At 38.7% G+C, this 25,911-nt stretch overlaps 1 protein-coding gene across 6 annotated transcripts in view; it reads left to right on the top strand.

Moving 5' to 3' along the window:
• The window catches only part of ALMS1 (ALMS1 centrosome and basal body associated protein), a 74,254-nt gene that overhangs the window by 17,017 nt on the left and 31,326 nt on the right, over positions 1 to 25,911 (top strand). For 5 of the 6 annotated variants that reach the window (XM_049792677.1, XM_049792676.1, XM_049792675.1 and 2 more), the window contains exons 4-8: positions 8,645 to 8,762; positions 10,062 to 12,267; positions 15,539 to 15,698; positions 18,528 to 19,763; positions 20,376 to 20,506. In XM_049792677.1, the coding sequence (XP_049648634.1) occupies positions 8,645 to 8,762; positions 10,062 to 12,267; positions 15,539 to 15,698; positions 18,528 to 19,763; positions 20,376 to 20,506 (3,851 nt within the window). Of the gene's footprint in view, positions 1 to 119; positions 226 to 8,644; positions 8,763 to 10,061; positions 12,268 to 15,538; positions 15,699 to 18,527; positions 19,764 to 20,375; positions 20,507 to 25,911 lie in introns of all 6 variants that reach the window. The other variant, XM_049792678.1, reaches the window with a different exon arrangement.

Raw genomic sequence — 25,911 nt, 5'->3', positions numbered from 1 at the left:
ATTCATCAATAAATTTGTTCCAGCCATATTAACCCCAGTGTAGCATTCTTCCAGCATTCTGATTAGCTAATGCATGAAATGGCTGGACGCTATATATGTTTCATTCTGGATATATACAGGAAGGACATTACTGTTTTTTCCACATGGGGTTCAGTCTTCTGATGTCATCCCCACCAGCCTGAATACAGGGAAAGAACACACCTGCAGCTGTTTCCAGTATCATAGGTGAGAGAAACATTAACTGCTAATTAGTACTTGCATGCAAGTAGTTGTTGCTGCATTCAAGTACAGCATTCTTCAGGCTGTATTCATGTAGGACAGATGAATTTGCTATAACTCCATTTTTCATAACACGTTTTTAGCTCTATTAATATACCATTAGTGATACATCAAGCTCTCACTTTAGGTATCCAAAGTGACTGATGGATTATTTTCAGGAATGCTAGTGGGGATTGTGCATCTATTATTTGGCAGTCCTCTTTATTTTTTTGATGTAAAAGATCCTGTTTTTTATTTCTCCTAATGACATGGTGGTATTCTGTTCCATGCCTGGAATTTACACCAATCTAGACACTTGTTTTTTGGTGTTCTCTCCGCCCCACCTTCCTCCTGCCCTGCCCACGACTGTTCAGATTATTCATGTGATTATTTATATTTTTGTGGCAATAAACCACTACTTATAGTGTCTAATATTCTATTAGTAGTCGTTATTGCTACCACTTGCATTTGGGTGCAATTTATATTACTGCCAGTAATATTTTCCAGTTTTAACACCTCTACTTTAGAAAAGCTAAGTGTTTCTATTGCTTCCTTTCATATCTAATCATCACAGTTTAGTTCAGCATTGGTTTGAGAAGTTCCAAGATTTAGTATTTCACCTTTATCTGTTCTTGGTTGCATTAATTTTTCATCCATGTGGAGTCAGAGTATTCTGGTCAATTCTGGTTGTATAATTTTTAGTCCACTGGTAGTAGTACATCTCTGAAAAAGAAAACTTCTCTTTATAATGCAGCTTTATTCTCTGCATCTTAAGACACAAACAATATTGCTGATTCATTGTAAAAATTTCTAATAATCCTGAAAATGGTGGAAATGGAGATGCTTACTTTTTTCAGTTGTTGCTGTTAATCATAGGAAACACATCTGTCCCCCTTAAGATAAACTTGTTTCTCTTGGAAATAAAGCCAACTTTTGTCAGATCCATTTTTCTCTATTACCTTTATTTGCTCATATTTTCCTCTTGCTTTTTAACTTAAAGGTTCAGCTATGGCAATTAATCTGTAAAGAATTACATCTTTCCCTTTTTGTTTGTGTGCATTTAATGAAACCAAAACCAGCAAAAGCAGAACTAAGCAATGTATAATTAATAATACTCATACGGCTGAAGTGGTTTACTTTCTCTTCTGTGCTATCTATAGAAGACAAAACTAGCGAAGACTGTTATCAACAGCTGTTTTAGTTACCCAAGCTAGAACACTTTCCTTGCTTGCCTTAATTGCATTATTTCTGTTTATTGCATTTCTGCTTCCTTACACATCCAAGTTACTATGCTAAACAACTGTTCACCAGACCCAAAGACATGATTCTTATCCATTTGTTTCACTCTGAAATTAGCAGCTGTTGCATTTAGGCATAGATTTCTATTTTATTTTCAACTCTTAAATGCTAGTTCTAACATTAAATTTGATCATGCACTTTATGTTAACTTCTGGCTTTCAAAGTTAGCTCTGTCTCAATTCCAGTTGAATTATTAATTTTCCTGTGCAGACTATTGTGTAAGTATACTGTAACTTACTGTTAAGTTATCTGTTAACTTCTTACCTGCTGATAGCTCTTGTTTTTCTTTTTTCTTCACTTCTATGACGTGCCACCTAGACTTCTTTTGTGCCTATACTTGCATACACTTCCTTGGAAACGCATAATTTAAAAATGCTGTTACTAAGCCTAAAGTGTTTCTTTTTGTATTGGTATCCCTCAGCGGATCCCTGCAAAATCAAGTGTTATGCTGCCCATTAGGTTATTGTATGTGTGACTTTCTTTTCCAGGATGCAACTGAAATTCCTGAATTAAGGTGCTTCTAAAGCTGCTTTCACTGCACCATTGTGCTAGGTTTTTTTCACAAACAAACAAAACTATTACAGGCAAATAACATGATTGCTTGTGATATTTCAAAATAAACCTGTGTTGCTTCCAGTTAACTGCAAGTTCAACTTAGAATTTGCCATTCCTTGGCAATTCCTTGCTATTTCTGCTTGTGTAATCTTACTTGTATGTAGGTTGCTCCACATTTCTGGTGCATCTGGATCCAGAGGTTCGGGTTCATACTGAACACCTCTGAGGCCCAAGGCTCAATGCCTTCCACTGTAGGTCTTGCACTGATGGCTGCAATTCTCCCTTGTGTCTCCTGTACGCTTTCTTCAAATATTGAATTTGGTTTTGCTAACTTGGATTATCTGGTTCAAAAAATTGCTGTTTCTCTGCTTGAACCTCTTGTTTTACTTGTTCAGGGATTTTCTCTTATATGGTTCTCTGTTAACTTTATGATGGTGAATATACATGGATTTCCATGAAGAAAAACAAGGCAGAAGATGACTTCTATCTGTTAAGGCAGAACCTGGGATGAGGTTAGCTTTGGTAGAGGTAATACATCTGCTGAAGGAACTTTAAAAATCCTGTGTGTCATACAAAAGCATTAAAGGAAAGACCAGCACTTTTTACAGTAATGCAGAGTTAATATATTGCTTTTACTCTACACTGAACACTAAGCCCTGTCCCTTGCTGCCCTTAAGGCTGCCCCCCCCTCCTTTTTTTTTTTTTTTTTTTTTTTTTGTTAAAGACTGTTAGGAAGATGAAGTGAGGTTCTATTCTAGCATAACAACACAGGCAGACAAGCTTGGTATGGCTGAATTAATTGCTGGCTGCTGTGGATTTGGAATTGCTTCTGTTCTGAGATGTTTTTGAAGAGATTTTCTCCTTTATGAAATAAAAAGCACCCTTGGCTATCTCATGTTTGGGCCTACAGACAGCTTTGTAATTAAAAGCCATGTGTGCATCACAGTGAGTTGCTGTCTGGCTAGAGTTGGTTAGTATTGAATAAAATCCCCTTTTTTGTTTTGCTATGTAGGAAATTGAGGTTTAAGATACATACTAGAAAGTGAAAGGACATGGTAGGTTAGGTATGCTTTGTCTTTGCCTACATCCTCTGTGTAGGTTTGTTGTATTTAGTATATTTTATAGCATTTTATTTTATGGCATTTTGTCCACATTATTGTCATTTGCAGAACTGGAAACTGTTTCATCAAGAAAAACTTCCTGATATTTGTCAAGGTTTGCCTTTTAAATACAATTGGAATTAAAGGGAAAGCATAAGGCTTTTTAATATGATATTTTAATATGATACAAAGATGTAAGAATTCTCTATACTGCTGCTATTTTATTTGTTGCTCTCTAGAGAGTGTGCCAGTAGCTGCAGGCTTTTTTGTATATGCACGTAAATTTCCAGATACGGGAGGAGAGGTGAGAGGGGAGGGAGAAACATAAGCTATAATACTAATTTATTCCTTCTTCTCTTCAAAAAGTGTTTTGAATTTCATTTAGGGAGAGGGGGGGGGGAAATCACAATGACAGTTGTATTGAAATTGCTCCTGCTACATTGTGGAACAGATTGACAAAGCCAAGAAGGTTTTGTTTTTGTTTTGCCTTCCTTTTTTTATCTTCCACAAATGGCAATTTGACTCTGGCATTCAGAATTGTCAGCAGGCTGTAAGATAAAGTAGCATGCCCAGCTTTGCTTGTTCAGTGAATTCAACTGTGAGGAAGCTTTTGACCTTCAGAGCGACAGCGGGAAGAATTACTGTTTTGACACAAGATGCTCAAAGAGTGTTGTACTGACGTCACTTGCTGCTTTAAGCATCGAGCACCTGCTTCTCTGCCTGCAAAACCTAGGTTATGTCTGAGTGTAATGAGCCCCTAAATCATCGTAAGCATTTGGAATATGATAGCGATGATCTTTCTGCCTCCTGAAGAAAGTAAGTTACTGAAAACATTAGAGTTCATGTGCTGTAAGATTAGAAAACGTTCAAAAAAAGCCAGAGGAGGTAGAACATGTGACGTGGCTGGAGTTATATTTTATGTATATAAAAAATAGTTTTGTAGCCCTGGTTAAATGTCATCTATTGAACTTCATAAGGGTGCTTTTACAGGTCATCTCTGCAGGTTGCTGCAGGGGGCAAGCTGGAAGAGAGGGTTTCTATGGAGGATGGGGCTGCAGTGCATCTTGACTATTCTCTTTCCTTCTCTCTTTTTTTTTAATTTTTTTTTTTACTGGGGGGGGAGTGGTTTCCCTTTCTTCCTTGCTCTTTCCTGGCCTTGTCAGTCAGCTGCTGCTGCAAGTCGGTGATCACCACCGCAGTTCCTCCGACTGGAAACCTCTGGGGAAGGTAAGGTAGTGTCAGCCTAAGGCACATCTCTGCTACACGACAAAACCAGAACACTCTTTGGAGAAGCCAGGGGAGCAAGGCTGTGTGAAATGGAGGCTAGTGTGAGGGTACAGTTTTGCAGTATAGTTAGTCAGCTAAAGTCTGCTGTTGAAAAGGAAGAGTCTGGCTTTTCCTTGTCCTGCGTACTTGTTTCTCCTGCATCCCCTCTGCTAAACCCACTATGTGAATCAGTGCAATCTGATCAGCTTGCTGTTCAGGTTGAAACGTAACCATCTCCACTCTCAATCCTACCATTACATTTCAGTTGGATCAGAGTTCTCTTGCCTGGGGGGGGCAGAACACATCTCTGGGCTGGGGTGGAGAGAGTGGGATTCTCCCTTCTTGCCAAGGTATAGTCTTACTGCTTCAAGTGGAAATGGAGAACTCAGGGGCTCTTGTTCAGGAATACATGCAAAAGGCTGAGGACGGAGGGAAGAGAGAATTGAAGCAAGGCTCATTTTTGCTGTTTGAGTAACTGTTGAAGCTATTAATGATCTATTTAAACTGCCTTGCACATTTTGTAGAGAGCCAGCTATCTTGTATCATATTGATGCACTTGGAAGTGTCTTATTTGTCACCTAGATTTGTATAGCTTCAGTGTTTTACGTTGGATTCTTGTTACATATTATCCAAACCAAAATGCTTTTAATGACCAAATTTCTGTTCTTGCATACGTACATACAAATGTAATCAAGTCATCCTTAATCTTCTCTTTGATTATACTAAACAGATTTAGTTCCAGGAGGCTCTTGTGATGAGGCATGTTTCTTCAATCTTTTAGCTGTTTTCTCTGATCTTCCTGTGATATTTACAAAAACAGAGTTATGGTCATCAGAACCTGCAAATACCATTTCAATAGTAGTTTCAGTAGGAGATTGGAAAGAATAGTCCTTGTTACTACTTATTCACTATTCTTCTTTTTTGATGTATGGAAAAATTGCGTCACATTTTGGATATAGTATTGCACTGGCCTCCTATCGGTGATTTGTTTGTCATGACCCCCAAGTCCTCATCCGAGTTGTTGCTTTCTGAGGTAGTCCTTGACTCTGTTAGATTTACTCGGGCACTTTGTTCCCACCAACGTATGGCTGGACTTCAGTTATACTAAAACTTCTATGCTTTGCCATGCTGTGATGCCTGGTGACCCAGGCTGCCCTGTTGTCAGTGGTCTGTGCAGCGAGATATTTATTGCTTGGCAATCTGCCTCAACTGTGTGCCTTCTCTGTAAAGAACTTAGGGATTTCTGAAGTTTCAAATAGGGCAGGGACAAGAACAGCTCTTGAAGGGGCTGACTAGATGCATATCCATGCAGAGAGGATTTCCTGTTTATAATTCTGCTTGGAGAATGCTAAATCATTTTTTATCTGTTTGAGTGCTGGGTTGACTTTCTTAATACAAATGTTGAGTGGTACTTAAATTTTTGTTGATATATCTTTAAAACATTGATTTATCAGCCAAATGTTGTGACTTATGGGAGGTGTGTGTATATATGTGTATATGCACGTTTATTTAATCAATACATGTGTAGTTGTACTGAAAAAAAATTGTTTGTCAAGACCTATTTTTGATTGCATTTGACAGCTTTTTTCAATTATTTTTGGTTCTCTCCCTCAGTCTTTTTTATTTCTTCATTTACAAAGACAGCACACCCAGTCTTTATTGTGCAGAAAACTTTTTTATTTAATTGCTCCTGACTTTCAGTTTAGCTTGAAAACACATTTTCATTCAAAGTGAAGAAGTTAAGCTGAAAATCAGGGAAGCTTATTTTCCTTTTCTATTGTATGAATAAAAATGAGATGCCACTTCTGAAAACATCAAGTGTATAATGATGTGAGATGACGTCTAATTCGATAACTGCGATATACTATTGCCTTTGTTCACTAATATAATTTTAAATGTAAACCAAGATTTGTGAGGAAAAAAGTACATCTAACACAGCTAAGATAGTTTAGATTCCAGCTTGCTTAATGTTTCTCAAAGTACGTGTTTTTGCATCTTTAGCTTGGATACAGAAATGCATTAACTATGGTTAATCTTCTCAGTATTTTCAAGTATAACAACAAAAAATTGTTTGAATAAATGTACACTATAAACAGAATAAATGCATTGTACATATTTTCTGCTCCCAGTTAGTGATTGGGAATAACAAATCGAATGTGCAAGTTCTATTTGGTTCTAAGTCAGTATCAGCCACTGAAACCAAACCTCTTTGTTTTCTGTAAAGTACATTTTAAATAAATGCTAAGGAGATTACAGTGAATTAGATCAGTCTCCTGTTCCATGATTTTAAATCACAATTCAAATTGTGATTAAAGTCACGTAAATACCCATCAGTCTGGTACGTTAGACCTCAACCTTGGTTGTGCCCTATAATATAACGGTGCCTCAGGGCTCTGTTACATTATAAATGAGACATCCCTGACCTTGTTCCTTATTTCCTTGGCTCCTGCTCCCTCTATGCTGATGCTGCCATTTTCTCCTCGACTTTTTTTACACTTCCATGTGTGTTATAATTATTTTTTCATCCAGCTTTGTGCAGGTGCTCACCAGTCTACGTTGGAGCCTCTTCTGAACATCTCCTTGTGTCAAGTTGCTCAGCAATAGCTATTAATAACTATTGTTTTAAGATGCATATCCTTTCCTATAAACTTCCAAAAAAGCAGTTGGCTTTTCTTACTTTTCATTCATGTTTGGTATTGCAAATAGTTAAGATGAAAGTGAAATGTAGTGGTGACTAGTGCAATGTATTTATATAATAAAGTAAGGGGGAGAGTTTAGCTTTAAAGAGAGAGGTATTGGGTGCTAGAAAAACAAAGACTCCCCACTGAAGTTGCTATAGTATGTTTGTGCCATCTGTACTACAGATGCTAAAGTATAAGTTTGGCTTTCTCTAGGAGACATTAGGCTGGCCATGTGGTGGAGACAGCTGCTGAGATAGAAGGGAATCTTTGAAACTGTACAGCAATCATTAGTATTTTTGTAGCTGCTGAGGAGGTGGAACTAGAGGGCATCCAAATTTTGAGCCAGCTTTGCTGTATGATGTAGAATTATTTCTATCAATATAATTATGCTCTCACTACATAGTGTTCTAAAGTAATTAAAAAAATGTTAATTGGAAGTATTAAATTAAAAATTAATCAGAAAAGTTGTCTTGTGGTTGGATACCACTGATCAGGTGATGTAATACAGGCTGTAGAAAGCCTCAGGATAAAGCTGATGTAATGTAAACTTGATTTTTTTGTACGTAATGGTCATCTTATCCGATATGATTATGCTTCTGTAAGTGATACAGAGTATAGCTCGTCTGAGATGGTTGAAAACTAATGAACCTAAATTAAATGAATGTGAATTCTGGTTCTGAAGTCATACTCTTGATGACAAATAGCTTTTTGCTTATTAAAAAAAAAAAAAAAAAAGCTTACTTATCAAATTATTGGAAGGGTTTTTTTTTGCATCTGTCAAACATGTATGTAGTCATTTACACCTATCAGATACCAGCTTAGTTGTTTTTATTCTTGTGGTATAAAACATTTCTGTTTGTTTTTGTAAGCAGCAAACTGAAAAAAGAAGTGCCAACTACCTCAAAGAACAAAGAAATATATGATGGAAACTTAAATTATTGCTACAGCAGTAGATAGTGGTACTGGTATAATTGTGATGACTAAGTTTATTGCTTGTATCTTGAAAGCCTAAAGAAAAAAACCTATGCAGCCTTTTCTAGAATCAAAATTTATGGAAGAACGGAGACTGGGAAAGGCATCAGTGGGGATTCTTGCTTTTTAAAGATCTCTGTAGAAGCCCTGTGGACACTCTCCAACGTGTACAGACTGCATGGAAATCACCAGGGGAGGTACTGCCTAGCGAGGGGAAAAGGACAGGGATGTACGCAAAAAGAAGTTTAAGGATAAGAGTGTAAGTTAGAGATGTCAGTGTCGTGTAGCATTTTGAGATTGACGAGAAGAAACCTGAATTTGATACGTGATAAGAAAGCTGAATTTAATACATGAGGGAACATGCTTCAGCAGAGGATTTAAATGATGGGATTACATCATTTTCACTGCAGTTGGCATGTTTTTGAATTTTGAAGGCTGTATTTGTTGGCAGAGCAGTTTAAAGAGGGATTGCCTCGCAAGCTTTTATTACTGTGTTACTGTTATTTTTAACAGATATTCAGGACAGTCAATTCTCTCCTTGTCTTCCACTTCTGATGTATTCAACACAAGGCCAAAGATTTTCAGATGAGACGCTTCTCCAGCAATCAGAAATGAATTTTATTCCCTTAAGGTAGGATAAAGTTACCTGGTGTCATGATAGAATACAAACCTTTTTTTCCCAAGTGGCCATGAATTGTCCTACATCTGGTAATTAAATAACTACAGTTTTATGGTCACAGAAATAAGACAAAGGTGTCGTTTACTCTTTATTTGTTTTGTATAGAGAGAAGGCATTGTCAGAGTTGTACTCGTCTTTTTATTTTGCCTTCAAAAGAGTTTGAACAAGGGAAAACCAGAAGAAGCCTCTTCTGAACTTGTTGCTTTAATGTACCTGAAGAAAATGGGAAAATGAGGAACTCCACCCTTTCAGACATCTTTTTAGCTTTCCTAGACTCTGAAATATTTCAAACTTCATGAAATTTTAGGGACAAAAATCAAATAGAGCTTGCATTTACAGTAGTAAATACATGCAGACATGTACATGTAATAATATTATGTTTTGTATATACTGGAGTAATATGTGTTAATTTAAAATACATATTTTTATATGAAGTATGAATATATAAAGATAGGTATTTCAGTAAAAGTCTGTGCTCATTTTTGCTGGGATAGAGTTAATTTTCTTCACAGTAGCTACTATGGGGCTATGTTTTGGATTTGTGCTGAGAACAGTGTTGATAATACAGGGATGTTTTCATTATCGCTGAGCAGTGCTTACATAGAGTCAAGGTCTTCTCTGCACTGTGATGATACACTGTGACTTCACTTTGTGGATCAGAACTTGGTTCCATCAGAGCTGGTGATCTACTTGCATGGAGTAATATTGATTGTGGTTTGATGATCACTTTCATATAAAATAACTACTAATTCAAAATCCACTATAAAAATATTAGAAGCTTATAGGAATTTGTTGCGTGTGTTCATGTGGCTTATTTTATATCCTTTAAAGAAATAATTGATATAATAAAACTGAAGAAGGTGATTTGTATTTAAAAAAACAAAATCACATGCAAATTTATGTGTGTGTGTGTAAGCAACTCCTATATTTTAACTAATAAACATCCTGTTAGTAAAAAAACACCTTAGTCCTAAATAGGTTGAAAAATATTGACAGTATTACTAAGTAGAAACTAATATTATTTTCAAACCTTTATTTTATAGGGCAGTAGGGCTTTTTGATATTGTTTGGACTTTCTTTGTTTCTTCATATTTTGGCCTGTTCAGGGGATGTATTTATGTGTATGTTGCTAAACCCCAGTTATTTGTTTGAGTGACATTCTACTTCTGCCTCTTATATTAAAGCAGAGAATATGGATGTTGAAATAAAAAATATGATCAGAAATTCACTTACTTTTCTTGCCTCTTATAGAGGAGTTCCTGATGTTTCTGGTGCGTCTGAGGAGCGTTCAAAGCCTTCGCACATCCATGAAGCTGGGTTACTGACAGACACAGACTCTGCACCCAGTGACTGCTTTGTTTTGTCCCAGCATCCTCTTCCATTCAGACATGTGGAACCTTGTGATGCCAGTTGTTTGTCTCAGCAAACCTCTTTTTCTGGACAACTACTTGTGAGCAAGGAGGCAAATGAAGACTGTAAAAATGGTACTAATGAGGAGGCATTGATTCCCCACACAAGTGGCAATTTAGCAAACTCCACTTCAAAGGTGATGCTAACCAAGGCAAATAGACTGAGCCAAATGAAAACTTCTCTTGCAAAGCAGACCTGCAGTATATCTGTAAAAGATGAACGTTTCTCCTGTGACAGCAATGTACCAGCCACTGTTTTTGAGCTTTCAGAGAAGGAAGAAGGATTACTGAGGCATGATGAGTTCTCATCTTCAGAAAATTCCTCTTGTAAAACAGCACTGACTAAGAATTCAGAAAAAAGTGAGAGAGACATGCAGAAGGAAAAGGTAAAAATGGCTGAGAGTGAGTCAGAAGGGTGCATGAGGCAGCCAGAGAAGCTGGAAAAAGAAAAGAAGGTTCCTGAGCTTGATTTGTCTAATAATTTATCTGATGATTTGAGGAAAGACAGTTGCAAAAATTCAGATGCTCAAGATGTTTTTTCTGCAGAGACTTCTGAAACGGGCAAAAGAGCATCGAAGGAACATGGAGTGCATTTAAATGGCTCTGAAAGCTTGAAGTTTGTGACTGTTACTGAGGCACTCCAGGGAGCTTTCCTAGATCATCAGCAGAAACAACTGTCTCCTGCAGTGAGATTTGAGAAAGAGGAGTTTATCCCTACCGTGACAAGTACCAGTGATTGTGCACCTAAACAGCTAGTTGTGACTGACATGGAAGCTCCTTCTTCATGCAATGAGGATGCCCCAGTGGAAGTAGAACCTGGAGTAAGCAGGAGTGAATTAACTATTTCAGATTTTTCCATAGAAAGGGGACACAAAGTTACAGGTATTTCCCCTTCCTTTAATCTTGTAGGTGATGGCTCATTCTCTGTACATATTGCTCATCCAAGCTATCAGTCTACTCCAGGGTTACTTCTAAAGAAAAATGTTAAGGCAGAAGAACTTGGTGTCACTGTGATTAAATCAGATATTCAGGCCTCTCCTTCAGGCTTAAATGAAGAAACTTCAGGGAACTCATCTACCACTACACCTACATCTGTTGAGAAGCAGCATTCACTCCAATATGCTGAGAAAGAAAACAATGAACATTTTGAGTTCTTAAAATTGAAATATCCCTACACTGGAAGAATTCAGTCTCTCCCATCGCTTAGTTTCATGGAGAAGGTAGGGGCTTGGAATGTGAGCCAGCCAGAGGAGGTATCTGATGCAGGGACTTCATGTGATCCAGGCGGAGTTTCTCCTAGAAGGAAAGCCTACAGTGCAATTGCCAGTTCTTCAAACAATATTTTGTCAATACAAAAAAGCAGTAGAGACCCCAAAGATAATGTTGCTGCTTCCTTTAGAGAGATGGGTTCCCTGGGAAGTTTGCGTTTTCATAATAAAAACTTACTGCTTGTCCACCCTCTTACTAGGTCTCAGTCTGACAATGTGGTAAATGTTTCCAGTAGGAATGTGTCCTTGGTTGAAGTTTTTCTGCCAGCAAACTCAACAGAGGCAGTGCAGCCTCTAGAAGAAAAAAGTAATGTTTTAGGGGTACATGAAAATAGTTCAGGAGGCTCCATGATACAAAAGTTTACAGCTGAGATTGTTTCTGGATCTAGCGGTGAAGATGCAGAAAGTAATAGTACAGGACAAAGTTCACACCCAAATGTTTTCATTTCTGCTGAAGGAGTTGCTCAGCTCCTTAAAGAGGATGGAAACTCTCCAACTGATGACCAGAAGAATTGTGATGCTCTTGAAAATCAGCCTCACAACCTAAATATTCCTACTGGCCATGTCAGCATGGACAATTCTGGTGATATTTCCCCAGATAGTTTGAATCTTCCTGTTAGTTCTGCGGAAAGTAGCCAGGGGAGCTTGGGCTCTGCAGGGTGCCCTTCAGTGGTTTCCAGGTGCTTCTTCACCAGTGCAAAAGATAACTTCATCCCCACTGGAGCAACTACTTTGAAAAATCCAGAGAAAGAAGAGCTTAATATTGAAGAAAGAATCCCAGTAAGTTAGTTTCTAACAAAAATTTGTAACTCTTCTGTACCTTTTGATTATGAAGAGATGAGAGTACACTTGGCTGTCATAGAGTAGGACAGAATTGTAGAAGGTATCACAGGAATGAGGCACTAGCATGCTTATAGTTAGTTTCCAATATCCAGTCATGTTGGGAACCTGTCATGTTCATCTTCTAGAATTACTAGCAAATATGTGTTTTATGTGAGCCTAAAAAAATCTTAAAGGACCCTTTAAAACTGATTGTAATTTAAACTCGGGTTTCAGAGTTATCCCCCCCAACTTTTTTTTTTCCCCCACCGTTCTTTTAGGAGATTCTTGTACGGTCTACATCACTACAGACTAAATGTGATGGTTTTATGCTGGTCTGTGCTACTGGTGAATTTCATCCATGATACTAGTTCAGCTTATCTTAAATACAGAGGTGGAAAAAATAACTTTTAGGTAATGTTTAACATGGGCAAAGAAATTAACATGGGGTGGATATGGGAAAGATTTTTTGTTTGTTTTTTTTCCAGGAATGCAAGAGAAATATAAAGATTGGTGGCTGATGGTGGTGGAACATAAAGGACACAAGAACAGGACATAGTGTTAGTGCTAAAAAGTGAAATCTGTTTGACAGACTTGTAAATAAATTGGTTATAGCTCTTTTAGCAGAGCACTGATAAGCCATTTCTGATCTTCCAGATTCTTTCAAAAGATCAGGTTATAATTATCCAAACATGAGGTTGAGACTCAACTGCTGACTAAGGAAATGCTAGGCTGCAGAAGAGAGAGATGAACTTCACACACCCACGGTTCTTCAATAATAGCAAAACCAACACAGAACTCCTTGGCAAATCAAATAGCTTTTTTTTCTATAAATACTCGTTTTGCTTGTTCACTTTGTTCCAGTATCTAAGGCATAAGTTCTTGATTCTTGTATATTGCTAATAAAGGATGTTCGAAGCCTCTGCATACCTTTCCTCCTTTATATCTTATTTGGCTAATGCAGATTTCTTTCCTCCCTTCCCTGTTTTAGGATGGTTGGTGAGAAATGGAGGGCAGATTGTGGTAGCCATGCTAACTATACTAATAGCTGTTGAGTGACAGAGAAAATTAAATGCAGATTTATGTTAATGATAAACATGTAATTATCTTCTGAGTAAGTGGCTGTTCCTCGCACAAGATGACTCCTATAATGATTAGGTCTTTGGAACTGTGTTTTAGAAGCACTCTTCTCTCAGTTGTCTTTGCAAATACGTGTTGAAACAAATATAAATATTGTAGGGAGGATATTTCAAATGAAATTCATGAGATGTAAAGGTTGTCTGTTTACCTCCTTTTTTTATGACTATAATTAAGCATGTTCTCCAGCCCTAGTTTTGAGGAATTCTGCTCTCATAAATCACGGGCAAGGTAAAGGAGATTAGGTCACATATATGGCTATTAATATGTAGGTTTATAATAAAATCATAGGAAATAAAGTTGGTTAAGATCTATAAGGTAATTTATTTAATTTTGTTGGCTAGTTTAGGACATGGTGTAGATGAATTGAAATTAACTTTGCCCTACAGGTGATTAAATCATGGCAAACTTTGGTTTTTTGGTGGTTTTTTTTTGCATATAATGTCTGTATGTAAACTTAGATGCTCTGTTAAAAGGGAAGGAATTACTTTCTCAGGAGATCCTAGATGGCCTTTGGTAGGCTCTTACCTTCACGAGACTCCTCCAGCTTTCAAAATATCCTTCTGATATCGGGGAATTGGAACTAGATGATCTTTAAGGTCTCTTCCAACCCAAACCATTATATGATTCTATGATATATTAATGCAGAGAATGATGCTGTGTGTGTCTGAACTGACAATCGCCTTGATGTTGCACAGAGAGAGTTGGCCTCATCCTTATTACGTTTTTTTCTTTAGTATATTGCAAAGTTTTAGGTTTCGAGTATGATTTCTGTTTGGCTTCTCTAAACTAACTGCTTTGTTTAGTGTTAATGAAGTTATACTTGGATAGCAATTTATATATGTATGTGGCATACAAATGGAAATAGTACTTGTCTGTACTGATGGAAAAGGGACAAAGGCATGCATTTTATGCCGTCTTTACTGAGAAGGGGTTTACTGCTTTAGCTACGCTAGTAAAACTATGTCTTGGTTGTATATAGACTTTGTACGCTTGAATAGTCTATGTTTTATAGACTTAAAGCAGTGCAGTAGGTTGTATCCAGAAATGGTTTCATAGCCAGGGAGTTTTTGAAGTACTGCTGAAACTTCTTCATTGCAAGCTGGGCCACTGAGTAGATGGGGAATTATATATTAGACTACCTGTGTTTCTTCATAAAACTATCAACAGCAGAAAGTGATTGGCCAGTACATTCCCTACAGCAACATCATAAAAGCTGCTTCATGATGTTTTTTAACCAGCTCTGGCAAAAGGGTTTGCAACTATTTGCCTTGAAGACTAGCCTATAATGAACTTGTCCTTAAGAGTGAGGAACTTGCCTGCTGCCTAGCTTGAATTTCAAAGTCTGATAATGTTTTCTGTGCAGCAATCGTTTGGGGAGAAAACAGTTTTAAACCAAACCTTTGTGTTCTCCTTCCAGCTGGTAAATGCCATTTTAAACAGGTGAGGCTGAAGCTTACCAAACTCTTCTGAATTATCAGACTTCTTGCTCATGCAGTGTACAGAGCGTGGATTTGAGTAAAAAGACTATAAGCAGTCAGCTGTTGTCACAAGAACAAGATATGTGGCCTTTTCTTTGCTGACCTTTTCCATCGTTTCTGGATCCTGTGGAAAGGGCTGGACACTGGTTTGGTGGTAGCAGGCTACTGCCAGTTGCCATCTTTGGCGCGTGATGAAGGAAAGGTCAGGAGAGCACCAGGAAAAACTGTTGGTGAGTGCAAGTGCAAGCTATCACCACCAGAACTTTTATTACAACTTATTTCTGAATTGCTGCCAAACATAAATTAATGAGGAATAGATTGCAGGATTTGTCAGTTGTTCTGCTTGTGAGGTACCCATTACGTAGGCCTAGTCATACTAGCTAGAAAAAAGGCTTGTCGCTCATGGTCCACAGATTAGAATAAGTTGGTGATGTTTTCTCATATGTGACTGCTTTAGCGTTTTGGTTTAACTGTTAGTGTGAGTTGAACATGACTGAGTCTTAATGTGTTTTAAAGCAAGTTGTGTTTAAGATAATGTGGAAAATGTGCAGCTTCAGAATCCATTGACATTCTGCAAGAGTGCCATATGTGTTACTTACTTCTTCTTTTGCCAGATATATCTTCACAACCTTGGCATTGATCAGTCACCTGGAACTATACTGAAGCCATTTATATCCCGAGGACCCATCAGGGAAGTTGAATTTTCCCCTTCAGAGCTTAGAACGCTGAAGGACTCCACTGACACGCTGACGAGGGCTGCTCTGCAGCCACAAGGTAGGGGGAAAGAAGACCTTGTTCTGTGCAAGCCTTAGAGAACACAGAACATCAGACTCACCTTTGAGGTTGCTCTTGGCCTGGTAGTATCAAGTGTGTTTCTTGCTGTGATGCTCTGTTTCATTCATATAAGTTGATCTTCTCCCATCTCAGATGTGAGATATTTGGCATTGGAAAAGTAAGCATTAAAACCTTTGAAAACATGCTTTCTCACTAAGGAATCATGGCTACATAGCATCTTCTAGCCAGTGCAATGACGTTTTATCTTTTTTTGGTTTGTGGTGGGTTGACCCTGGCTGGACGCCAGTTGGCCACCAAAGCTGTTCTATCACTCCCTGCCTCAACTGGACAGGGGAGAGAAAATATAACAAAGGGCTTGTGGGTTGAGATAAGGACAGGGAGAGATTACTCAACCAATTACTGTCATGGGCAAAACAGACTCAACTTGGGGAAAATTAACTTACTTTATTGCCAATCAACCAGAGTAGGGTAATGAGAAATAAAACCAAATCTCAAAACACCTTCCCTTCACCCATCCCTTCTTCCCAGGCACAGCTTCACCACTGGATTCTCTACCTACCCCCTGCCAGCGGCACAGGGGAATGGGGAATGAGGGTTACGGTCAGTTCATCACAGGTTGTCTCTGCCGCTTCATTCTCTTCAGCGGCAGGACTCATCACACTCTTCCCTTGCTCCAGCATGGGCTCCCTCCCACGGGAGACAGTCCTCCACAAACTTCTCCAATGTAGGTTCTTCCCACGGGCTGCAGTTCTTCATGAACTCTTCCAGTGTGGGTCCCTTCCCCAGGCTGCAGTCCTTCAGGCACAGCCTGCTTCAGCGTGGGTCCCCCACGGGGTCACAAGTCCTGCCAGCAAACCTGCTCCAGTGTGGGCTCCTCTCTCCACAGGGCCACAGGTCCTGCCGGGAGCCTGCTCCAGCGTGGGCTTCCCACAGGGTCCCAGCCTCCTTTGGGCACCCACCTGCTCCGGCATGGGGCCCTCCCCGGGTGCAGGTGGAGATCTGCTCCCCTGTGGACCTCCCTGGGCTGCAGGGGGACAGTCTGCCTCACCACGGTCTTCATCCCCACGGGCTGCAGGAGAATCTCTGCTCCGGCGCCTGGAGCATCTCCTCCCTCCTTCTGCACTGACCTGGGGGTCTGCAGGGCTGTTTCTTTCGCATGTTCTCACTCCTCTCTCCAGCTGCTGTTGCTGTGTGTCCGCTGCAACTTTTTTTTTTTCCTTCTTAAGTATGTTACCACAGAGGCACTACCATTATTGCTGATGGGTTCAGCCTTGGCCAGTAGTGGGTCCATCCTGGAGCCGGCTGGTATTGCCTCTCTTGGACATGAGGGAAGCTTCTAGCAGCTTCGTGCAGAAGCCGCCCCTGTAACCTCACCCACTACCAAAACCTTGCCACACAAACTCAATACATGGTTTTATTTATCTTTTTACAAGAGTTCTTAAGAAGGAAATGTTTTGTATCTGAAGATTAAAGAAACATTACCAGGCTTTTTCTTCCTGTGAGAGAGATAAGTCTTGATTTTCTTTCTTTCTGAGGCTTCTTGGTGTGTTCAGTGTGACAAAAATTTATATGCATTTTATAACTGACCAGATCTGTTCATAAATCCATAAAAAAAAAAGAAGCCAAACAAAAAAAACCAGTATGACTTTAACAAATACTGAGTCATTTCTATATGAAGAACAGAGTGTGCTCAGTTAGGGTTAAGATGTTCTTCAGTGGCATGCCCATGTAGTATGTCATTAAAATGTGAAAATGTGCATTGCAACCACTTCAAATGTGTATTTTCCTTAGCATATTCTGTTTTGGCATTTACATCTTGTACCCAGTGGGGAAGAGCAGATCTGAAGGTTCTTCACAACAAGTATTTTTCTAACCCTTTGAATATCTGTGACTTCAAGAACCCTGCACTGACCTGTTTTTCTGACCAGAAGTAATTAAATGCATCTCTTATGCCTGTTGGGCTTGCTTATTTTCTTTTATTATTTTTTCCTTCTTTAAGCATTGTGGGAGACTTGGCAACTGAAATGACTTGGCAATCGGTACAGGGGGGGTAGAGTTGTCCTCAACAGAGATATTATTCAGCTGGCCTCTGGACCGCTTACTGTACTTGAAAATAACAGGGTTGGGCCATGAAGTAAAATTGTGTTTGAAACAAACAAAATAGCTGTTGGCAGGCATATTTGGGAGCTGGCTCTTCACTGTTGTGTGCACCTGCCAACATGGATTTAAGAGCAGCATTTTCACTTAAGTTTGGGGTTTTTTTTTGTTTTTTTTGTTTTTTTTTTTTTAAAAAAAAAAGGCAATTAGGTGTTATATATTGAAATACTAAAAGTGCATCTTGTCTGCTTTTGGACCTTTCTAATCAGTAGTGGGTAACAAGCTTATCCATAGTGTGTCCTTTGCCTTTTTCCAAAAGGCTATTTTGGATATACTGCCCCACAGCTCTCCTGTTTCTTGCAGGAATACTTATATAATCCAGGTGTTCATTTGGACATTTAAGCACCCCTATGTCATTTATCTAAGAATATTTATTTAAAATCTAGTCTAAACATTTATTTAAAAGCAAGTTATTTAAGTTCTGTGGTTTGTTTGATGTTTATCCAAAATGGTTTAAGAGATTTCTTTCAGTAGACAATTCTCATGGAAGTCTTGGTTCAAGTCTTATTCTAAAAACAGTTTCCTAAATGTTTTCCAATATTTGAATTCTTCCCTCCCTTTACAGGCCCTCTAGTACAAGAAAAAGTAGTCTTCAATGATGCAACTGTTTTCTGGAGCCCCAAACTTAATGAATCTTCGGTTTCTTTGTAGGTGAATTGCTGTCAGCAGTTGAAATTACGCAAACAAGTTTTAACTCCAGCATTTCCACTCTCAGTATGGCTATACCAATGAATTCAGAAGTTGGCTCTGATAATCTGTCACCCTGTGAACTCTCTCCTCGCTTCTCAAGATCTTTTGGAGACAAACCAGTGAGTCAGTGCAGTATGTCATGCCAGCAACTGGAGATAACTGCTCTGCTTTCTACACGACAGGAGGCAGAGTGTTCAGCTGTCTCCAAACTAACTGAACCAAACTGGCAGCTGCAGACTGTTTCACCTGACTGCCCCTCTGACAGAGAGAGTCCCATGCCTGTTGCAAAAAGTGTTCAGGACCTGCTAGCTAAAAATGAGTCAAAAGATGTGAATAGCAGCCTGCAGAGATGGACTGACAGTTCTTTGGCTGGAGTTAAAAATGAAATGGAAGGTGATAGAGGATCACAAACTTCAAGTGTAGGTAGTAAGAGAAGTAAGGGTCAAGAAAGCGATTCTTCGATTGGCTCTGATGCATTGCAAGAAATACATAAGCTTTTGGCAGAGGTAGAGGGTATAGCTGACAGGTGGTGTGATCCTATCTCTTCCACTGCCTCTTCTAGGGAAACTGGCAAGTCTTCCCCAGTTCTGATTAGAAAGGAGGATGGCCCTGAAGATTGCAGGTTAGTGAAAGACAGCGTCCCTCAGTGTCAGAGGATACTGTCATGGGATGAGACTATGACCCAAAGAAGTATGCAGGAAGAAGGGTCAGTAATAAAGCCTCTGAATTCTAACACAGGCAATTTAAGATGGGAAAATTCTTTTGACGTCAATTTGTGCAATATTGAAGAGATGATGAAGGAAATGACCAAAGAGTTGAGGACAGGAAAATCTGTAGGAAGGTCTGAGCCAGAAGGCTGTAGTAGTGTAACTACAGACAGAAATCAGCCTGGTTTTGTGGCTGTTACTCAAAGCAGTGGAAGTAGCGAAGTCAGCTATGGAAGAGCTTCAGAGTTGAGGAATCCTTCTTCCTCAGAGCCTCTGCGCAGTGTCACTGATGTTGCAGGAGGCTTCCAGAGCATGTTGTCTAAAGCTAGTGTAGCTGGAAGCAAAGCAGGAGGCATGCAAGAGAGCGATGACAGTAGCAGTGGAGACTCACTGGCTGCCCGTGTCAAAAACCTTCTGAGAAATGGATCACCTGTGATACATACAACACAAATTCTGAAGAGTGCAGATGAAGAGGAGAAGAAAGCACGAGGTAATAAAATGTCTCAGTTGTGTTTTATCAAGTGTTATGTTAGAATGGCAAGTCTTTATTTAGGTATATGTTTAAGGGATTGCTTTGAAATGACTTTGACATGAAGGAGTATCGATGTAAGAGGACCTCTGAGGTCAGCTGAGTCTGTCACCTGATTTTAAAGGTGTTTATGTTATTTTATTAATGATAAGCCTTAATAGGACAGGGCTTTAGTCATCTTATGTAGTATGATAGAATGGGATAGAATCGGACTTTTCCAGTTTGAATACCTTCTTTTGCCTAACAATGACTCGAGAAAGTGTTTTGTCCACATAGCTATTAGGCATGTGCTAGGTTAAGAATTTGGGAAGGGATTGTGTGAAAGAGTGTCTACCTGAGTCTGGGACTGTAAAGATGACAGAACTGGGCAATGGGTCCTGGATCCATCTTTCCAAAGAAATGTTCAAAAGAACCATTTTAAATTCTATTCCAGGTCAGTCCATGAGCTCTGGTATTTGTTGTGGTAGCTAGAAATGCATAGCAAAGTTTTGATTTTAAGTTATAAAACTGTTATCGTATATGATATGAGAAAATGGAAAGGAAACTGCTTTCTGTTTTATGTTCTTTGTGTAGCATGGGTGAAGCTAAAACTGGCCAGCCAATCTCAGGATTCTGTGTCAGACTCGAATGAAAAGAACCAACGAAGAATCGAGGAAATAAAGGCAGAGCTGCTTCTGAGTGCCAGGAAATCTGCGCTAGTCAAGGTACAAAACAGACAAACCAGCTGCTCTGGAGAAAATACTTGAAGCGGGGGATAAATGCTACTGTCTTGCTTGTGATCTTAAAATGATGAATTAAATTCCTGCAATATTTTTGGAGATTGGTGGCTGGACAGGGAGAGGTGGATGCAAACTAATGAGAGCTCTGTTTAGTGGAGATGCTTGTTTCGGCTTAGTCAGTTCCTATGTATGTTTTAGGACCAGCCACGGCACATACTGTGGTGGGTTTTTGGTTTTTCCCCAGACAGTAGTTAAATATCTTGGGGGAGGGGGTGTGGTTTGGGGGTGTGTGGGTGGTGATGCACAACTGAAGATGTTCTGAAGGAAGGTATGAAGGACAGAGATGTGGTCAGTGATGATGTGATGGGAGAACTGGTGTTATTGTGGTGAGAAAGTGCACGCAGCTCATGATTCTTAATTGGCTTACTGAGTTCTGTTTTTCACAAAATATTTACATGTGTGCTGATTGTGCCTTGTAAACTTGTCCTTCTGTCAAAGGAGTTTACTGTACAATGCAGCATCATCTAGATAATAGCAGTATTTATTGTGTTACTTCCCATGTGTTCTGAAATGTTTACAAAGGAGTGTGATACTTATTTTTAAAAGGATGCTTCAGGGAAGAAGAGTGTAAATTGTTCCTCCTTTGTGTTGACTGTATCTAAGGTAATGGACTTCAAGTGCAATGAAGAGTTCTATTGGAAAAGAAACTCCTTAATAGTAAGGATGATGAGTGGAGGATTATTGAGTGTTAATCATAGTATGTTTTAAGAAAAGCTTGGCTATGTATCGGCAAAGAATAATCTACGTGTAGTTAATGCTGATTTGGGGCAGGGATATAGGCTAGATGAGCTTTCAGTCTCTTACAGCTCTATTTTTCTGTGAAAACTTGACATTGAATTGTTGTCATGTTTTCTATATCTCCTTTGGAACATTTCTAGTTCAGATATTAATGTATAGTATATCTGGATTGGAATCTGTCTAAGCAGGAGTATTTTACCTTTGGTTTGACTTTAAATATCCATTTTCAGCATTCATCTGGTGTCCAGTCTAATTATGTCATGATTTCTAGGGGCTGTCTGTGTGTCCCAAGGTAGGGTACTATTCTTAGACAGTATGTTGATTAAAAAAACAGACTGGAAAAATGCGGAGATGCTTGTATAACATGAGTAGTGGATGGATGCTGTATCCATGCATGCAGGATGGAGAACCCTGAGCTGGTGGAAGAGAGACTGGATAATTAGGCAGAGCTAAAGGTTGGGGCAGTTTCTGGGGCAGAACTACATTCTGAGGAGAATGTAGTAAACTTGCATTTGAAAATACACTCATCTGTTCTTAATCTGGTGTTACAGCAAATGCCCTTAGCTTTAGCAATATCTACTACCCCCCCCCCCCGCCCCCCCCCAGTCAGTAGACTGCCTGCCTCCCAGGAAAAGCAATAGGGTATTGTTTGTTTTTATTAAAAGCCTTGCATCAGCAAGAATGAAAAATAGTGTTTTAAGAGTAGTCTGTGTTGTGTTTATAGTTTCTTGGGAATAAACAGTGTTGGTAATACAGACATCACCTTCCAAAAATCATCAGACCAAACTTCTCAGTTATTCATGTATTGATGTAATTAATTAATCTTTGACTAGGGAGCCTGAAAAAAAAAAAGTATTTTAATAGTTTTATTTATCTTTAGATATTCAGATGGTTCTTAAAGAAGAAAAACAAAACACAAATACATATTTGCTTCAATCTACTCATCAAAAACTAGAGGCCATGAAGCTTTTTTCCTCAACTTTTAGATTTAGTTAGATCACAGCTTTGTCCCTAACATTAACTTGTTACAGACTGGAACCAAGTATTTTACCTTTATGTGATTGAGTGTCAGCTTTGAATTGTTTTATCCCAATTTTAGAGTAAGAAAAAAATGGAACCTTGATTCGCAAAACTATGATCAAAGAAATTGCTTTAGGTTAACCATACTTTCTGCTTTCATCTTGAAAATATTTTTGCTCTACAGTGGCTTTAATTTGCGATAAAAAATGGTTTTGAATTTGCAGAATGAAGGTGGCTGGGTTTTTTTGTTACACTTAAGATAAATCTATTTTTCTCTCCAAGTAAAACAATATGTCACTGAAAAAATACAGATTGTTGAAAACTATTTACCTGAAAAAAATGTAGTCAGTTTTGTTGCTGACAAAATAATCTACTATAAACTTAATGGAAACTGTTCTGTAAAATACCTGTTGAATTTATAGAGGAAAGCTGGCAATGCGCTGACTTAAAAAGAACAGATCAAAGATTATGGAAAGATCTTTTCCTTCTATTAAACTTGAAAGGCTGAGAAAGACAAACTGTTCCTAGCACTCAAGCAAATAATTCTTTCGTCAGACCGTCATCTTTATTTAGTGCTTCTGATGCAGGCTTACGATGAGTGTTCTTTTTGGAAAGTTTAGACTCTGCCTCTCGTTTTTGTAGGTGACAACTCAAGAAATAAAATGTACCACTGTGATATATTATTGTTTCCCACAGGAAGCATGTAAAGCTTGTCTATATATAAAAAAAAAAAAAAAAAAAAGGAAAAAAAGAAAAGAAAATGCAGTGAAGGAGCAAGACAGCTTGGGAGAGTTCTTCTCAGTGATCTTTTAATTCTAAAGTTCGTTCCATCTTTTGAGATAGTCAAGTGTCTGTTTGATAGCTGTTTGTCACTGGTGATGTGTTAACAGACGCTCTAAAAAAGAAGCATCATAATGATTTCTCAAGTTCTAGCTGAGTAGAGTGTTTGAGGTGGTGATTGGGACATATGCACATAAATGGGCTCCAAACATGTACTCAAGTGCTCAGCTGAATAGTGGCCCAAAAAAGGGAACATTCAATATGAAAAGTTAATTTTGAAGGTATATCTCTAATAGCAAGCAATGCTCATGAATGTAACTCAGAATTGTATTTTCTTTGCTTTTTCTTCTGTAAAATTGACAAACCTTGTGTAGTGAATCTGTTTTCTGTACACTTCATTTGTGGAGTCTTCCTGTTGATTTTATAGCTCTTCCATTACACAAGGACAGAAATATTCATGCTGTTACACTTTTCTAATAAATACTAAAGCTTGACAGAAATGCTTAGGAATAGATGGCAAACATGGAACTTCTGACATGGAGGGTTTTTCCCTAAATTTCATACTGACTTCATTTGGTACTGACTCTTCCTAAAGGTCTTAATTTGCTATTTATGGAAAGAGGAAGTACAGTGCCTTGGGATTGTTCAGGAGGAAAGGGAGACAAAGGCTGCAGATTTATTAACTGCAAATGCTTGGTAAAAGGGCCTAAAAAAAAGTGACATTTGAGATTGTCCAGAGATGGGTGTTGTGAAATTTAGGATAAACTGATGGTACTCTCCTATAAACTTGTTTATGATGAAGGGAGGCAGGGAGTTGCCAAGACATTCCTATAGATAGGTTACCATTTGATGAATAATTCCTACATCCGTGGCCATGCTGGTGTGGCTGTAGAGATCTGTTTTTTTGCCTGAGCAGGTAAGTTGGCAGTGGAGTACTCACTCTTTAGGTAGGCTTGAGGAATTTAACCCTGGGATGGGTGATACTCTTCAGTCACAAAGAGCCATGAACAACATGATGTTTGTTGGGATTTTTAGGGAAAACATATGAAAAGTCAATCCTAGGCTCCAGAAATCAGCCCTGTTACTGTTCTTCCACTGAAATCATTAGGGTCTTTCCAGATAAGAAGAATTTCAAGAATAACAGGGAGAAGCCAAAGACTTGTAGGTGGTCATCTGTACCAGGAGCATTGTCTTTCAGATTTAACTACCTTCTTGTGTTGTTTGTACATGTATATTTGTTTTGCTCCCCCAGTTGAGATTGAGGGGTTTTGAGTTGCTGTTAGATGTAAATACAATTTCAGCATATTAAACCTATGAATTTTCCTTCTAAATTGAGGACCTTGTTTACCCCACCTGTATTTTTATGGGTGCCAAACAGCTATCTCTAGACTTACCTAAGAGCATTCCCCCTTTGTATACTGTATTCTTCCACTATATGCTGTATTTTTCCACTCCTTGTACTTTCTCACTTTTTCAGGAAGTTCACTGAGTTGTAGCTATAAATTTGCACTGCAATCTCTTGTGGATCATATGCCATGCAGATCTTTTTTGGAAAGATGACACATAACAAGCACAATAAAACATGTGAAAGGCTTGGGAAGATGAGTTTATAGCAACTTCTGTGCTTGCTTTCAGTAGTAGGAGTTGCTGTGTATTGCTTCAGGCCGTTGAACTGGTACGTGGTTTAGGGAAGAGATTGTCTCGGGAGCACCCCTATCCTATCCTTGCACAGGACTGCTCTGCGTCCTTGCATTCTTCTACAGTCCCTTGTTGTCCCTCTTGGCTATAGGAAATACAGGAAGCCAAATAAACTAGTTTACTTGCTTAGAATAGATAAGGCCACAGAAAAGTACTGCTTTGGAATAATAATCCAGACCTTGCTGAAATAGTTTGCTGCTAATGACATCTGGGATGTAGAAAGGATGGGAAATCTGTTGTGGAATACCTGTTTATACTTTGTGACTTACACCAAAAATGTTTTTGACTGATTCTTATTTCCAAATTCCAACTAGTTGCTGAGGCTGTAATCATCCAGGGACCTGTGTTGCACTTTGTTAATGAAATATGCTCTGCTGTTTTCACAGTTGTTCCAATCAGTAGGAAAAAATAAATGTAGCCTAGATTTTTTTTTAAAGTTTTTTAAAAATAATCTTATCTGGCCTATCTCCATGGCAGTATATTTTTCTCAGATTTGCACTCTGCATCTCAATGGAAGTATTGTAATTTTTAATGACACTTAACTTAAGGATGTGCACATACTGATAAATTAATGAAATAATGTCTACACTTAAGAAATTCTCTCTAAAGACGCCTGGTGGCCTATAGTTTAACATATATTAACATGAGCTCTGATGATTTAGTTGTAAGGTTTAGATGCTGATGAAATGATTTGTCTTTTGTCCATTTCCAGTGTTCACTAACCATGATACTGCCTCTGACGCTAAACTGCTCTGTCAAAAAGAATCGGGGTGAAAAAATGTAAGAGGGAGCAGCTTTCTAGCATGTTGTGTGAAATGTGGTGTGGTATTTTGTCAGGAATGGGACTAACTATGATACTTGTTTTAATTAGTGCGTATCTACGTGAGGGGAATCTCGGTGTGTAGATAAATGTTCATTTCTCTAGAATTGATACAGCTACTTCCAAAGGTTAGTGTTTCAGTTGTTTTGTTGATTGCCCCTTATTGGAGTTGCAGTGTTAACAGGTCGGGTGAGTAGTTGCCTTAATTTGCTTCAGGGCAAAATCTGTTGCAGTTTTTTGATCAATGCTGACAGTAATAAATACCCTGAGTGGT

Source organism: Accipiter gentilis, chromosome 3 (genome assembly GCF_929443795.1).
Source record: "Accipiter gentilis chromosome 3, bAccGen1.1, whole genome shotgun sequence".
Taxonomy (NCBI): Eukaryota; Metazoa; Chordata; class Aves; order Accipitriformes; family Accipitridae; genus Astur; species Astur gentilis.
The sequence above is the reverse complement of the archived record's forward strand: the minus strand, read 5'-3'. Positions and strand labels throughout refer to the sequence as shown.